The sequence below is a fragment of the Vipera berus genome, assembly GCF_964194415.1.
Source record: "Vipera berus genome assembly, chromosome: 8".
In the NCBI taxonomy this organism is placed as follows: Eukaryota; Metazoa; Chordata; class Lepidosauria; order Squamata; family Viperidae; genus Vipera; species Vipera berus.
Window position 1 is genome coordinate 1,080,030 of NC_138211.1, and position 16,856 is coordinate 1,096,885.

The window sequence follows — 16,856 nt, forward strand, 5'->3', positions numbered from 1 at the left end:
CCTCTTTGAAATCTAATAAGGGAAAACCAGGTCTGGAAAGAAATGCCATGAAGCCCCTCTCCGTGGCTTCTTAGGCAAATCTCTTGTGCAAATTTTTCCCTCCGCTGCTCGGCACCTGCCTGCTGCCAGCAAAGGACAACATTAATTGGGATTTGTGCATCGGGTGGGTTTGGCACAGGCTCTGCTGGGTGGGGGGACTCCATGGGCCATCTCCGGTCTGGGATCAGCTAAGCTGGAGGGGGACCACCTGGGCGTTTCTGAGCTGCAGATGGGCTGGTGGTCTCCTGCCCATCAATCACTGACTCAGAAAAAGGCCATGGCAAGTGACATCCACAGGATACCAAAAAAAACTACATAGCCAGGCATGGAACATGGTTTGAAGGTGGCTTTATTTGGGGGGGAGGGGGAGGGGGAGGCTTTGACACAGAGAGGACCTGGGGCCAACCACACACCAGTTTTTTGCACTTGAGAAACTGGCTGGAGTTGTGCAGTGATTATCCAACTCTGCTGTGAAGAAGCCCCCTGCAGCCCCCTTGCCTCCCCTCCTGCCCCCCCGGGGGGGAATTTCCACTGGGAGCAAGCGCGGAGCTGTCCCAGCCACATTTCTTGGCAAAGCGGGGAGGGCTTTCCAGGAGGACGGGAGGAGTGAGCGGTCAGTGCCGGTCCTGCTGGAAGGACATAATCGGCTGGGGATCAAAAGGAGCGTCCTGAATGGGGGAAAGCATTTCCAGAAGGGTCTTTGTGTTCTGCAGAAAAGGAAATGAGGCTGCCCAGAAAACAAAGGCTACCGTTCCCGAAAAGAAAGCCAACCTCAAATCCTGGCCTGTTTCTCATTCCCTTTGAGGGCCAAACTGGGAAGGGAGTCAAAGGCTTCCTTCCGCAAAGGGGCTTGCTTCGGTGTGTGGGGCTGGAATCGTGGTTTTTAAGCAACGGCCCGTCCTGCTGCTTGATTGTGAAAATCGAGGACGGCAACCTGCTCTGCTGAGGCACCCAGCAACACATGCGCACATGTACACACACACACATACTCCGTGCAGCACTTACAATGATGTATTTTCGATTTCTCTTTCAACCCAACCCCCCCATCTCTGCGTTAAATGGTTTTCTTTTGGTTTTCCTCCCTTGCCCTCCTCCCTTCTTTTTAATGAATATGGACTTAATCTCTGTGTTGTTTTATTGATTGCACACTGGTGTTTGTTTGAAATGGGTTTACATAGGGAGTGGTATGAAATATAAATTTTTTAAGAATATAATTACATAATTATGCCTGTACTGCCAGCCATTTTCAGCGTGAGCTTGGACAAATCTTAACTGTAGAGCCTCATTTGCCGCACTAATTCTCCGGATTCTGTTTGGGGAAAAATCATGGTGGATGGAGCGATTAGCAGCAGAGAGATAAGGCAGGGGCTGCCCATCTGAACCAGCAAATCAGGGACAAATCTTCCTTAAGGGACAAATCTCCTAAGCAAGGGCTTCAGTTAGTCAGCCACGGGAGCTCCTGCACACTTAACATGCCGCTTTCCTGGGAATCTCCGTGACGCTCTTCTGACTTTGCACACAATTGGCTAAGTGTGCACAGTGTGTGCTGAGCCTCAGCCTTGGGACGCCCACGGCTGGAACGGCTGGCTCAGCCAAGGCCCTAAGCTCTCTGCCAGGGGCTGGCCAAGGAAGCCGAACCTACCAAGGCTGACCTCCGCTTTTCTTTTTCTTCAATCTCTTCAGGAGATGGACAGAACTTGGTGACCGAAGACGTGACCGTGGTGGAGGGAGAGGTTGCCACCATCAGCTGCAGAGTCAAAAACAGTGACGACTCCGTGATTCAGCTCTTGAATCCCAACAGGCAAACTATTTATTTCAGAGACTTCAGACGTGAGTTCAGGGCCAGCGGCCAACCATTTGATCTCACTATTTGGGGGAAGGATTTGGGAGGCCCAGGATGTTTCTCTCACCCTTTGGTGCCTGGACCAGCATTCTGGGTCAATGGCGCCCTGGTTGCTGTGCTGGGGTTGACTGTTTAAATGCCGCAGGTCTTATCATCTTCTTGTGGCTTGGTAGCACCATGGTTAGAATGCAGTATTGCAGGCTAACTCTGCCCACGGCCTGGAGCTCAATCCTGACCCGCTCAAGGTGTAGCTGGAGAAAAGAAGGACTAAGGGCAACAGGATGACAGTGTTCCAGTATCTGAGAGGCTGCCACAAATTAGAGGGGGGGGGGGTCAACTTATTCTCCAAAGCCCCTGAAGGCCGGACAAGAAGCAACGGATGGAAACTAATCAAGGAGAGAAGCAACCTGGAATTAAGGAGAAACTTCCTAACAGTGAGGCCAATTAGCCAGTGGAAGAGCTTGCCTTCAGAAGTTGCAGGTGCTTCATCCCTGGAGGTTTTTAGGAAGAGACCGGACAGCCACCTGTCTGGAATGGTACAGGGTTTCCTGCTTGAGCAGGGGGCTGGACTAGAAGACCTCCAAGGTCTTTCCAGCTCTGTTCTAATTCTGATTCTTAGGGTTGAATCAGCCTTTCATCCTTCTGAGGTCAGTAAAATGAGGACCCAGATTGTTGGGGCCAATAGGCTGACTCTGTAAACTGCTCAGAGAATGCTGCAAAGCACTATGGAGCAGTATATAAGTCCAAGTGCTATTGCTTTTGTGCCTTGCTTGCAGTTTCTAGGTGGTCCAGCCAGCAAAGGACCCCCACCCCATCTTGGGCAGCCAATTTATTAACCTATTTGTGTGCTCAACAAGCAGAGTGGGAGGGGGGATAAGCTGGAGGAAGTAATTACAAGTACTTGTTAAGGGGCATTTGTTTATTTATCTTGATTGCCAAGAAAGCCTGCTGGTTAAATCCAAATTGCAGGAGAACAATAGGAAATAACAGGATGTAGGGAAGAGGGAAGAGTTGCCTTTGCCAGTCAGAACCCTTTGAGCCGTGGAGCTCTTTTGTGTGTTCTCGGCCTGATTCCCCTCCGTCTCTTCCTTCTGCAGCCTTGAAGGACAGCAGGTTTCAGTTAGTGAATTTCTCCAGCAGCGAGCTCAGAGTGTCACTGACCAATGTCTCCATTTCTGATGAGGGAAGATACTTCTGCCAGCTCTACACAGACCCCCCACAGGAGTACTACATGACCATTACGGTGCTCGGTAAGAATCTCATCCCCGTCTTCAGCTCCTTCGGAGGCATCGGGAGGCAGGTGGAGAAAGCAGGGGAAGTTCAGGGCTTTCTTTGCATCCGTTCCACAACTTTGAAATAAATCCTCACGGTTTACATTGCACTCTAAAGTCCGTGTCCCCATATCTGTGGGTTAGGGTGGATGTGACAAAAGTTGAAATTGGAAGAAGCAACCGAAGTATAATTTAGGGCCAGGATCTAGAGAAAATGAAGACAAAATGCATTCCCCTCCACCCTGAAAGCCTGAGCCATTGAAGGGTGCTTATTATGTGCTCTCTGAAGGAGCAGATCCACTATGCTCTCACATCTCCAGGCGAGCAATTCTGTGTAGCCATTTCTGGATTGGGACACAGAAATACAGCCCGTGGCCTAATGTAGATAGCAGCTCATGGAAAACAAATGTCCATTTCTGAAGTGAGAGGAGAATTGAAGAGAAGAGGGAAACCCAAGAAGGTCTTCAAAGAGGCTCTTGCAATTAGCCCAGTATCAGTTGTCTGAGAGGCTGTTTTTGATTTCCCAAGCAAAGACTGGAGGCTCCAGTAATCTTTGTCTTCTCCCCAAACTTTTACATCTATAAAAACATATTCTGCAAGTGAAATATATTGCCCAAGGAAGGTGATAAAATCATTTTAAATAGCCCACGTCTGCATCTTGAGCCTGCTTATTTTAAGAAATCTCATGGTTGCAGTCAATTGTGAAAAGCAAGTATTCTGCCTAAATGCAGCCCACTCAGCTCTGGACCCATTGAATATGCCCCTAAAAACCTGCACCTGATTAATTGCCCCCTTTACTCTCTCTGCACTGGAGGCCCTTGTGAAAATTGCATTAAAAGTTGAGGCGGTTGATGTAATAACTGTACTGTGGAACATTATTATTTCTCTGCTAGACTAACAATCGACCAGAGTCTCTTTGATAAATGCCAACATTGTGTGTGTGTGGTCCCCGTTTGGGGCATTTCTGCATCAAGCAAAATGTTTTAGTTAGCAAATGAAGCATTTCAGATTGAGCCAGAGCCAAGCAGTAGCTTCAGCCCATCCTGTGCAGTCTCCTCCTCCTTTTTCCCGTGGCCTCTGGTGGCCTAAGAAAGTCTAGCCCCGCTTTTCCCACCAAGCCAACTGGAGAACTGGTCCTCCCAGTCTGCCCTGCGATTGCTCATCGTTCGAAAAAGAGTAACGGTGGGCTGAGCAGACCCATCCACAATAGTTGACGGATTCTGCAAGGGCCCTCCTGGCTTCTGATGAGGGCAGCCTCTGACATCCTGGTAATGAGAGAGCTTGAATTGCAGCAAGAAATTTCCAAGTGAGATTGCACTCCTTGATTAGTTACACGGGTTCTCCTCTCCTTCTGCATTTCATGAGGTTCAGTTCTTAGTCTGAACGTGTATTACGAAAGTTTAAAATTAGCCTGCTTTGTGAATTTCAAATTGGGCTACCTTCAGCTTTGAGAATTGCTTCCTGGTGTGGCTTCACGGCCATCCTTCTTTTCCTGCCTTGCTCAGATTTGAGACCTGGGAAGGTCTCCAGGGCTCCTTTCCCTTCCTGGACTCAGCAAGACTGTCCTCTGCCTTGGTGCAGGGCACCTCCTGGGAGACCTTCCGTGCTGAAGACCCCTCCCCGTGAAAAGCACTCGCGTTTCCTGGAGAGTTGGGGAGAAACAAACATTTCCTTCCGGCTGCTCTGAGCTGCATCCTTGTCCAACCTGGAAGGTGATGGGTGTCAACTTTTTTCTTCCTTTGCTTTTTTGAACCCCCAAATGATTTTCAGAATGTATTTGCTCCTCAGCTGAGAAACGGCAACCCCACCCTGTTTTTCCTAGCTGAATCACCCAATTGCATCATCAGAACAAATCACCACCCAAAAGGCCACTTATTCCCAACAATGCGAATTTAAATCTTTGTTTCAGAGCTTTGTTAAATAACAGCAATCATCTCCTGATGCCGGGATCGCTGATTAAAAAGCAGAAGCCGCCCAGCTCTGCCATCTCCCCCCTTTCCTCTCTCCTCTAAGGGATTGTCAGGCCTCTTGCAGACGTTTTTGGTGGGTTCACGCTTCTCCAGTTATGCCTCGGATTATCCGCAGTTCAAGACCTGCTGGATTTGCCTGATCCCTTCGGCTTTGGGTGTCAGTAATAGGAGGGACCTGCCAGCTTGAAGAGGAAGGAGAAAAAAAAAAGCTTTCTGGTGCAATAACGGCTCCTCTGGGCGTCTTTCTGCTCTCTCTGTGATTTACAAGGTGGGGGGTCGTTTCTGAAGTTCTGGATTTTTTAATAGCAGTTTTATTAAGAATTACTATTAAAGAAATAAAACTAATGCAAACAAAAAAAACATTAAAGAGATAAAACTAATACAAATAAAAACTAGGAAGTGCCAAAAAGAAAAAAATAGAAAAGAAGAAATGAGGATATAATAAAGAAAAAGAAAAGCAATATATAAAGAAAATACAAGAAATGGCCTCTTCCTCCCAAATCTCGCCCCTTATCTGTAAACAGATCCCTAAAGCCTCATGTTCAGCCCTGATCAGCAAAGCCCATTAAGGTTACCAGAGATAACAACATATCTATTTTAACTTCGATCAAAAAAACCAACTTTAAAGCACTTTGTTTTACTTTTAACAATCTTGATCTTGAATCCCTTCAAATAATGTCCTAGAATTTGATTTCTTTTCATTTTTTCTTTGTCCCTTCTCATAAAATTCTTCAAAGCCTTAACAATTCTTTTTGTAAATCCAATATAGAAAAGTTATCCAGGTCACTCTTTTTTTTCCCTATCTCTTTTAATTATTAAGACATCAACTTACAACTTTCCATCTATAGAGCAGGTGCTTTTAAAATTAATTTCTGGGCTCATTCTGGTTTGGGGCTTTTTAGGAGAGAGGGAGATCGCGCTTCTTCTCTTAGTCAGTCTTCTTCATCTCACTAGAATATGCAATGTTGTTAATTATTTGGGGATAGTAAAAATGGAGAATTGGTGCTCCAGAAATGTCAAAGAACAGGAAGGAACTCCAAAGATGCAGGTAAGAGCTGCTTTGGTGTTAAAATCCCGGTAAGGTTTCTTGGGGGTGCCTTGTTGGATTCCAAGTCACTGAGATTGTCCACTTTTGTGTTTTTGACCTCTTTCATTCCAGTCCCGCCACGTAACCTGAGGATTGAATCCCAGAAGGACACTGCGGTGGAAGGAGAGGAGATTGAGCTGAATTGCACATCCATGGCCAGCCGGCCAGCCACGATGATCAAATGGTTCAAAGGCAGCAAGGAGCTCTTTGGTAGATCCACCCCCTCCTTCCCCCCCCCCCCCCGCCAACATAATGGTGTCGACTTAGAGGTGCCTTGAGGGATGAGAGGTGACCTGACCTCAGATGCACAGTCTGGGCCTGGCACAGCTTCAGCTGATCACCTTGATTTTATTCTCCATGGAATGAAGGATTGACTCATATTATGAGCTTCCTCCTTGACAGCCAACTGTCAAAACATCTGAGGACAACCTCAGACAACCTCAGAGCCTGTATTTAGGCAGCTCACCCAATGTGTCCTTGAACCACCAGTGCAACCTGATCCAGCAGAAAGCCACATCCCAGCTCAAACACAGCTCTCCCCACAAGTTCCTCCTGAGGAAAAAAGACGGGGTGCTGATTTATCTGTCAGCTTGACCCCTGGCAGAGGACGCCCCATTCGTTACTGTCTGATCCATCTCCTAAAGCCCTGGGTCACATTTGTAGGTTCTTTTAGGTGGTAAGTCAGCACTGGGAAACGAAATGCAATCTTTGCCATTTGTCTGAAATGATATAAGGTTTCCTGCCTGAGCAGGGCGTTGGACTAGATGACCTCCAAGGTCCCTCCCAACTACTGCTGCTACTACTACTACTACTACTACTACTACTACTACTACTACTACTTATTATTATTATTATTATTATTATTATCATCATCATCATCATCATCATCATCATCATCATCATCTGGTCCTTCAGCGTTTGATCCCTCACATTTTACCTATTTGCATTGTCTTCCATCCTGTTGTTCTTACTTCTAGAGAGGCTTCCCAAATGTTTCAGCTGTGTAACTGAGCCAAGATTACCGTGCCATGCTTCAAAAGCCTGGCTGTCTCAGTGGGGCACCCTCCCTGCCAGCCTTTTAGTTGAGAAGAGCCACTTCAGCCTTGAAAGCAGACAGATCTTCAGCACAAGAGGGGCACCGAGGACCAAGCAGATGCCCCTGTGCCCATCAAGCGAAACACACTCTGACTTCCAGGATAGCATCTACTGAATGTGGCTTCCATTTCTCTCTCCTCTAAATCTTACCAAGCAAGCAAAGCAGCCTATGATTGTAATGCAAGGGGTGCAGCTTCTCTAATTAGGCTTTTCTGTTGATTTTGCCTGCCGAGACGGTGTGGCAGCCTCTTCCAGACCAGGAAGCTCCCAGGCAGCTGGTGGCCTCATCTGTGGGAGCCCCCCCCCAGCCTCCCCTCCCTTCATCGCAGCCCTCCTCACGCTCTGCCCTTCTCCTTCCCCTTCCTTTTGGCAGGGAGCCCTGTGGGATGTCTCTGTTTCCACCCGCTGCCACCGCATTTTTCTGGTCTTCAATGGTACCCGTGCTTAAATATTTTAATTACTACTTTTAATTATGTAAATCCATGGAGTCACTTTCCCTCTTGATTATTGATGATGGCTTTTGGCAGTGGCATCAGAGGAAGAGGGTAGAGGCTTTTTTGGCTCCGTGGACTTGAGTGTTTGGAAGACATCCTAGAATCCCTCGTGTTTAATAACACGAGGCGAAGGTGGGGCCTCCCCTCCCTTGGAATCCAGGAGCCAGGAAGAGCCGGAGCCGGGCGGCTTCCTTTTGCCAGTAGGGGAGCTTCGTGACCTCGGAATCCAGTCTTTCCTCTCCCCTTCTTCCAAGTCCCCACTCAGGCAAGAGGGCAGCCAGAATGCTTACGAGGGCGTAGGGTCTTCCCCTAGGCGACTGCCTTGGCCCTCTGCGTCTTTGGGGTGTGCAAGAATGGATGCCAGCACAAGATGGGCAAGGTCAGCAGACGTTCTGTGGCTCGAGGGCGCCAAAGACGGAACCCGTGCCCCAGCGGGATTTTTTTCTTCCAAACTGCATACTTGTGGGAAACGCCAGGGTAGTTGTGAGATACAGCTAGGTTGTAGAGGAGCATAGCAGGCAGCGAGGTGGTCACCTGTGGCCCTTTGTGGCTGACCTGCTCTCTCGTCTCCCCGGTCTCTCCTGTTCTGCAGGCAAAACAGAAGTGGAGCAGTGGTCAGACATGTACACGGTGACCAGCCAGCTCTTACTAAAGGTCAAACGGGAGGATGATGGGGTCCCAGTTGTCTGTCAGGTAGACCATCCTGCCGTTAAAGACTTGCAGACCAAGTACTACCTTGATGTAATGTGTGAGTACCAAGATCACAAGCTCTTCACTCTGTGCCTATGCTGTTTATGTCTGGCTTTCTTAAAATGGATATTCAGAGTATTGAATGTTAGTTTAAAGCTTTTCCTGCACTTTTTTCATGTCTCTTTTGAAAAAGTTCTGCCGTTCATTTTTGGGTGAATCACACAGATCTGCCTATGAATGTTCTTTTAATGCAGACATCTGACTTCTGTGAGCTGGTGCCTTCCAGGTAATTTGGGACTACAGTTTCCATAAATCCCAGCCATAGATCTAGATTGGCTAGAATCTATGAGAGGTTCAGTCCAGCAACATCTGGAAGACATTAGCTTAAGTAAAGCCAGAGGCTCCGTATGTTGTATATGTTGAAGAGGAGTCTTCCTGGTCTTCCACTTGTGTTGGAATATGATTCCTGTGTCTTCTGGTCATTGTGTCTTCTCAGTTCCTCATTATATCTCAAGATGACAATTTTGGCCTTGGGCTCATTTAAAACTGTGTTGAACGAAGTCCTGAAGTTCAATTCTCATCTTTAAAAGTTGCCAGCGGCCTTTGAGCCAGCCGTTCTGGGCCACTTCAGAGATCAGGCAGCAGTGAGTTCAGGTTCACCATCAAATTATCTTGAAATATCAGCAGCAGCCCTTCCAGAGACCCTGTCAACATTGGCATGGCTCCTTGGTGGCTCACGCTTCTCCAACCAACTCCTTTGCCCATTTATGCTGGTTTTCCCCCCTGAATCTTTGGCTGTCACTATTGCTTATGCCGAAATGCTGTATAATCACGTATCCTATAAATATTGTCATTGCAAGATAACTTTCTGTAAATCCACAAAGTTAAATTACTGGCCTGGCACTAAGCTGTGGCTTCCTATTTCAGGCAATTAGCAGACCAGAGGATGGCAGAAAAGATCTGCCTGTCCTTCCTTTTGCTGCTTACCTTGAAATGTTGCCCAGGACTGTGGCAGCCGTGAGCGGCATCCCGGGGGTTGGCATGTGCCCCATCCCGTCTGAATGCCGTTCAGATGCAGTGCCATACGAAGCATGGAAGGATTCATGGCTTAAGCAGCCAGCCACTGTCATCACGAGCCAGAACTATAGCAGGGTGATGTCTGCCTTTTGCATTTGCAACTCAACCATAACGTTACACAAGGATCCTCCCCCGTGTTAATTTATTTCTTCTGCTTCATTATGTTGTTCCATTATGAGCATTTTGCTTACAATTTTCATATCACCCAAAAGTGTTGGTGAAGGAACATCCCTATAATGGGAAAACAAAAAAACCATCAGATATTACCTAAATTGGCAGGTTGTGGCAGCCTCGTCACTGTGCTAATGTGTAATTCATTTATGCAAACATTCTGTCCATTAGCATTTCTGGTAGAGCCCCATTAGCTTTAATAACATATTAGCACCTTTGCTAGGTCTGATCTAGCTTTCACAGATACTGCTAGCTTTCACAGATACTTACATACGTGTGTCACTACGCAGAGTGGAACTTCCTTGGGAAATGGTCAGGACCTCCCTTCTTCCAGCCAGGGAGGGCCGTGCAGGAGAACTCCAGGGCTTCATCTCAAAGAGCAATGAGCAAGAATGTCACGACTAGGCAGTTATTTATTTACAGGGATCTAATCAGAACATTTTTGAGGTCAAAGATGTCCCGGATTAGTTCTGTCAGTGGAGAAATGGTGGTATTTGAAGACTCTCTAATTGTGTCTCTCTTACCCAAACCAAACCTTACTTGCTTCTCTCTTGGCGTGCTGATGCCACAGCAGCTTAGAGAGAAACAGAGCCCACTTGCCCGTTGCTTGAGGTCCAAATTACTATATCACCTGGTTTCCTGGCAGCTGCTCAGAAGCATTAACACTTTGTAAACACCAAGCCCAATCAATGACTGCCCATTCTCAGAAGCTTGCTGGACTCTGGGATTTGCAATCGGAGCCTGGAGCTGGGGTCACTGTTAGCACTTCATACCTATTAGATGACCACCTTGTTGCCACCATGCATGGGCAGCCCAAAAGAAGAGTCTTAACGTTGGACCGCAGAACTGCATCCAACCTTCTGCTCCCCAGTTGGCAGCTGGAGAGAGAGACCTGGTGGAAGAGGACACTGAAGCTCCTGGGCCTTGGTTATCCCTGCCTGGCCCAGGCGTGAGCTGATCCAGGCGTCCTCTTTCCCTGGACCAATGAATGCGCGGTCACAACTGGTTACTTTTTCACTTGGGCATACTTAGTAAAAGATAGAAGTCAGAAGGTAGCAGCTTGTAATAAAAAGGAAGGTATTAGTAGGTGAAATTCAAATTATCTATGGAGCTTTTTCAAGGCTGTGAGCTAATTCATGTTTGCTCAAAGGCTTGAATAGACAGCTGCATGTTAGCGTTAGCACAGAAATGGAAGGAAGAGTGAAAATGAGAAGTCTTTGAGAATGGTCGCAGGATAGATGAGCCCTTCATCCTGAGAAAAAGATTCTGGACAAGTTCTTAAAAGGAGAACATTAACTTAAATCCACATAAAACCATAGAAAGAGGTTTGAAATGGGAATGAGCAAAAGGCAACTTTTGAATGAAGAATACCAGAAGCTTCCTGAGCAATTAGCTTCAGTATGGTGCCACACACCATTGCCACACATCCAGGTAAGTTGGCTTGTGGCATATAACAAATGGAAGCTTCCAGTCTCTCCTTGTGTCTAGAAGAAGTGTGGTCAGGCTAGTCTTGGGCTCATATCTGTACATGTTGGAAGCCTCTGTTGGGCCAAAGAATATCCCTCCTTGGAGCAGGCATTGTCTCTCTTCTGTCCTACAGCCATCAGGGTCCTTGAATGAATAGCGAGTGTAGGGGGGGAGATGCCTTCTCCCACCACTTCTAGCCAAGAGTTGCTGAAATATTGGGGTGATGAGGACATCGATCAAAACAGATGGCAAAGCGAGATATATTTTGGACAGCAAGCAAGGATTATGGTTCCTCTTCCTCATAGTTAATATTTTGACGTTTGGAGCAAGTTGTGTTAAAGTTGTGTTAAAGGTATTTGTAACTTGTGCACACAAGAGGGGAGAAAAAGGAGGTTTTAAATTTGTACAAAGATCTTTCAGGCAGGAAGCAAATTTTGCATCTGGCAGAGCCTTTTTTGTATGATAGCATTTCTGAGAGTTTTGTCTACAGATAAGCTGTAACTAGCGTCCTCGGAAGTTACCTTACTGTTTTACAAATTCAAAAATTCATCATGCAGGATTTCTGGATAAGAAATTTGGCCTGTGTAACAAAAGGGTTAGAGTGGGAGAGCTAAAACTAAATATGTGTCCCAAATTCTCCTCTTCATGTTGTTGCCCTCCATGAATCTCTGAAACTGAGCTGCTTCAGATATTCCTGAACCGAAGGACTGTCCTGTACAGGCCAAGTATCAGGGTGTGGATTCTGTGGCATTTTGAGATGTGCTGTCCTAACCTCAGAAGCTCTTCAGCGTGATTTCTTCCTGGATGAGTGATGGGTCCTGCGGGGAGAGAACAGTTTTGGCTTCCCCTTGGCCTCCAGGAGTAGCTAGAGGACCATCTAGGTTAAAGTGTTAGTATCTTGCTTGACTAGAAGTTGAAGTCCACAAGTTCTAGTCTTGCTTTAACGTCCATCAGAGTATTTCATTAACACTTCCAGGGGCAAAATTACTGTGTCACGGCTGACTTTACACTTCAGCAGGTCTCACCGGCCAAGCCATCATTCTGTGGAGTTCATCCAAGGTAGAGAAAATGGGCTTTTCAGAAGTTGGGAAAGAGGATGGCGAGTTGCAAAGTATTGTAAGTGCAGGGGAGCTGCACGTTCTTTACCTGGTAGCTTTACAGCTTTACCAGGTAGCTGTACCTGAAAGCTACATCCCCCAAAGGGAGGTTAGTAAGAGAATCAAGAAATGTCTGCAATAAAAATGTAGAGATAAATTGGGCTTTTTGAAGTACAACTCTCCAGTTGCCAAGATGTTTGTAAACAAATGCCTTTCCCCTTTTTAATGTCTGGATAAAGAAGATTTGAGAATCTTGCTTTGGGATTTTTAGCTGCCGGTAAAGGCTTGGCCGCAGGCCATTTTGAGGTGCGTCTGTCTGCACTGGTTGACTTGCGTACATTCACAGTGGTGGAGGTGATTGTGTGCAAATTCACTTCTAAAAACAAAAATGGAGGCTTAAAGCAGATGAAGAAAGACATCAATAAGAGGAGGGAGGAGCTGCCGGTCTCCCCGTCTCCCCGGCGTTTCCCCTCCTTGGGTGAAGCAATGTTGAGGGGGAGGCAGCAGAGCCTTAGAGCCGCAGGAGAAGAAGAGAGTCGACATTAATAGAACCCAGATATTTGTAATGTCTGCTTGTATGCTTATAAAAACACACAGCCAGGGAAACCGCAGTAACCCCTGTTTGTTGTTTATACCAAGAGAATACGTGGTGCCCAATTATGTCTAACAAAGAAAGGAAGACGCCAACCAATACAGGCACCTCGTGTTTCTATTAATCTGCTTGCTTCTGGCGAGTGCAGATATTAATTGCACCAGTATGCAGTGAAGTGATTAACTTCAATATAATTTATCATCTGGAGATTTCTGAACATAAATAAATGAGCTGCTTTGTTCAGCGAGGTGTTGACCCTTTTGGAATATCTGATTTAATGGGGGTCCTATATTATTAGTAGCATTATTGTAAATATGAAAGCCCCCCCCAATCAGCTGACTCTACAGTTATTTGATTTTCCTGGAGCATTAGCCTCCCTTCTTTGTGACATTTCCCAGTGGGTGCTCGTTTGTGAGCTCATTAATAAGTCTTTCTCAGAGGAGTTTGGTGGAAAGCGTAGAGCAAAGGCAGGAGCAGCGCAGGGCTCCCACGCCCAGCAAGGGGGCAATTGAGGGGGGGGGAGTGACACCCGATCCTGAGCCCAAAGGCCTGGGGTGCTTGGAATGACTAAAAAGCCACACTGATGGGAATAAAATGGGACGGTGGGGTGGGGGTTCCCCACTGTCCTTGATGCCAAAATGTGCCTTGTTCCTTGAGCACGTCTCATCCTCTGATCTGGGGGTTTTGTCTTTGTTGCACAGTGGCAAATTGTGCATGAAGCTTGTGATTGGTGGCAAATGCTGAAGGGTTTGCAGTCTTTTACCAGCTAATTTAACAAGAAGTCGACAGGGTTTTTCCAAGAACAAGGAAGGGATGCATTTTGAAGGTTATTTAGCAAATCCAGGCCTAATCTCCAGACTGAAATATCTATTACTTTGTGAGGGAATAAGGGAATTGGTGCAGATTTTGCCTGGGAGTGAAGAGGATTCAATTTTTAGTTTTATCTGAACTCTGTGAATAATGCCAAACTATTTGCTTTGTTTTTCTGTCTTCCTTGACCTTCTTGACCACTGCTCCCCAGCATCCTTCAGGGGATGATGGGCTTAAGACTGCCCCAAAGCATTTCTGTACCTGAAGTGGCTCTAATGTCCCCTCCACCATCATTGACCCATTTGGTCTGGCTGAGGTCCAGCTGCTCTGCTTGTTCTCCTGCCCTGCTTGGATGGCTTCTCTAGCCCATCATTCCCTGCCTCATGTCTTCCATGATTTGCAGCTCTGGGGCTGCCACCCACAAGGGTTGCAAGAGCCGTGCCTCAGGCGTGTTGGGGCCCAGGAGTTCAGCTGCTTCTGCTATCCAGATAGGAGGGGAGGATTAGTCCAGCTTCAGTTTCACAAGTAGCGGGAACACCCAAATGTTTTCTTCAACCTAATTTATCATTACTAAGTGACTGTGTATCGTAGCTTCTGAGTGTTGCAGAGAAGAAAATATTGGACACAGTGTCTAGATGCAAACAAGCTGCCTTTGGAGCCCAGAAAGGTAGGTTGGCTGGATTTCCAGAGATCGCTGGGACATAAATGCAGTCTTCTTCCGTATTTTAGAGGATATCTATTGATCTCCTACGTGGGCTTTCTCTTGCTAGCAGTGTATGAGTTGCAAAACACGTCACTGGCTCATAAAAGTGAACTTGGCCTTGGATGTTTCTCCAAATATTTCCAGTTGTGGGGGAATCTCATTTGGGGTTGTTCTGTTTCCAGATGAAGATGTTTAGTTGTGTCATTTCCATCCCACTGCAAAGCAGCTTTCTAGTTCTCAGACCTTGACAAGAGAAATAGTTAATTCATTGAAAACTAGTTGAAGACCCAAGTGGGTTCAGTTGATCAGCTGTGGGTTGAGACAGAGGTTCCAGAATGTAATGTCCTACATTGTGGAAAGCTGATTTTGTAGATGGGGGGAGATTTTCTAGTTATTGGACTTGTTCCATGTCCCAACTGCAAGAGGGCCCACATGAGCAAAGCCCCCCATGGAGACTCCAGTTCCAGTGGAAGATACAGTGTGGTGCATTTGATCAGAAACTACTAGAGATCCAAAGACATGGAATCACGCTGGACTTTGATCTTTTTGAGTAGGTTGGTGTTTATTCCTCCAAGCCCTGTTGAAATATACCCTAGAATACTGAGGAGCTCTTAGGACCTTTGTCTGTTAACTTTGAGGAAACCTGGAGAATTGGGATGTGCCAGAGAGCTGGAAAAGCGCCAATGCAATCGCCTCTTCAAGAAAGAAAGAGCATCCTGTAATTATCAACCAGTGAACTCAACATCAATACCTAGAAAGATGTTAGAGCAAATAATAAAGCAGGCCATTTGTAAGCATCTTGAAGATAATGCCATTATTGCTGAGAGTCAGCAAGGCTTTGTCAAAAGCAGGCCATGTGAGACAAATCTGGTCTCCTTCTTTGACAAGGGAGCTTCTTTATTGGAAAAGGGGAAGGCAGTGGGATAATCTACCTCAATATCAGCAAAGTTTCCACATGACATTCTCATTGACAAGCTGCTAAAGTCTGGTTTAGATAGCACAGCACTAATATGGGTCCATGCCTGGCTGGCTAAATGCAACCAGGGCATCGAGGAGTGGAGGACGTGGCCTGTGAGGCAGGCCAGAGGCACCGAGAGGTTCATTCTGGACAAAAGGGGTCCGAGCGGTATCATCAGGGTGCAGGTCCTCATGAGGACGCCAAAGGGAAGATAATGAGGAATTATTTTTCATTGTTACAAAATTAGGACCAGGAATATAGTATAGTATAGGTCCCTTCCAACTTTATATTATTATTATTATAATAATGAGTGCAAATTACAGCTACCTAGATTTTATTTAAATATAATGAACATATTTTTGTCAGTAAGATCTGTGCAATAATTGAACTGTCCATCTGTGGAGGTGTTGGGTTCTCCGTCCCTGGAGGCTTTCCAGAAGAGGTTGGACATCACGGATGGTTGACTTGGTTTTTATCCATGTTGCAGAGACTGGACCAGAGGATCCTTGAAATCTTTTCCAGCGCTGCAATTCTTTTATTCTGTGACATGCGTCATTAAAACTGATTTTCTCTTAGGAAAAGATTGTGCTGATACTCAGTTCTGCTTGCTGTGTCCTCCACTTTCAGCGTTATTGATTGTGCTTTTCACGAACCCATTTTTTTTTACAGCTCTGAGTTCCTCAGTGGTCGTCCGTTCATGCTGGGAGATTCTTCCGTTTCTGATTTCATTTCACGCTAAGAATTCTGTTTTTCTAGGAGGATGAGGAGGATGGCTTAATCTTTGCTATCTCTGTTCTATGCCCTTTGATTTTGTTGCTATTGATCCCACACTTTTGTAAAAAAAATCCTTTCAGGGACAGGATGTCTCGTGTTTCCTCTGAATGCTTCCCTTCCTGTTCTTCCTATTATGTAGAATGTGTGTGGGTTTAATCTCAAAATCGAAACTATTGATTTATTAGGTTTACTAGATTTATACTTGCTGCTATCCACAGACGCCCACTGGTTAATGATAGCCCAACGTCAATCAACAATACAATACTACTACTATTTAAATTATATTTTTGCTCTTCATTTTTCATTATTAATTGCATCTTGACCTATTTTTTCCATTAATAAGCATTGCCAAACTATACTGTTCCCGTTAATTCCATCTACAGTAGCCTCTCTTCCCTTATTTCATCCTTGCAAGTCTATTAAAATAGCTTTCTCCGGTTTTTCCTGTTCCCATTTTAAAATCCTTGTGTCTAGGTACTCAGTGTGCAACAATTATCCTGCCTCTCTCTCTTATTTATTTATTTTTCCTTCGCTAGTTGCCTTTCTGCTTTTCGTGTATGGTTTAAGATCCTGTTCCTCTCCTTCTAGTGCCTTTCATTTCTGATTTCTCCCTGGTTTCCTCTCTCAGTCCTTCTTGTTTTTTGGGGAGAGCTGATTGCTCATTAAACCAGTGTAGATCTCCCACAGTTTTTCTTATCTGTGAAACTCTGTCCTAGCT

At 45.9% G+C, this 16,856-nt stretch overlaps 1 protein-coding gene across 3 annotated transcripts in view; it reads left to right on the top strand.

The window, feature by feature from the left end:
- Positions 1 to 16,856, top strand: part of CADM1 (cell adhesion molecule 1) — a gene marked incomplete at its 5' end in the record, with an annotated part of 193,071 nt that overhangs the window by 143,627 nt on the left and 32,588 nt on the right. For all 3 annotated transcript variants that reach the window (XM_081333454.1, XM_081333455.1, XM_081333456.1), the window contains 4 exons: positions 1,723 to 1,869; positions 2,980 to 3,132; positions 6,283 to 6,420; positions 8,392 to 8,547. In XM_081333454.1, coding sequence (XP_081189580.1) covers positions 1,723 to 1,869; positions 2,980 to 3,132; positions 6,283 to 6,420; positions 8,392 to 8,547 — 594 coding nt within the window. The remainder of the gene's footprint in view (positions 1 to 1,722; positions 1,870 to 2,979; positions 3,133 to 6,282; positions 6,421 to 8,391; positions 8,548 to 16,856) is intronic.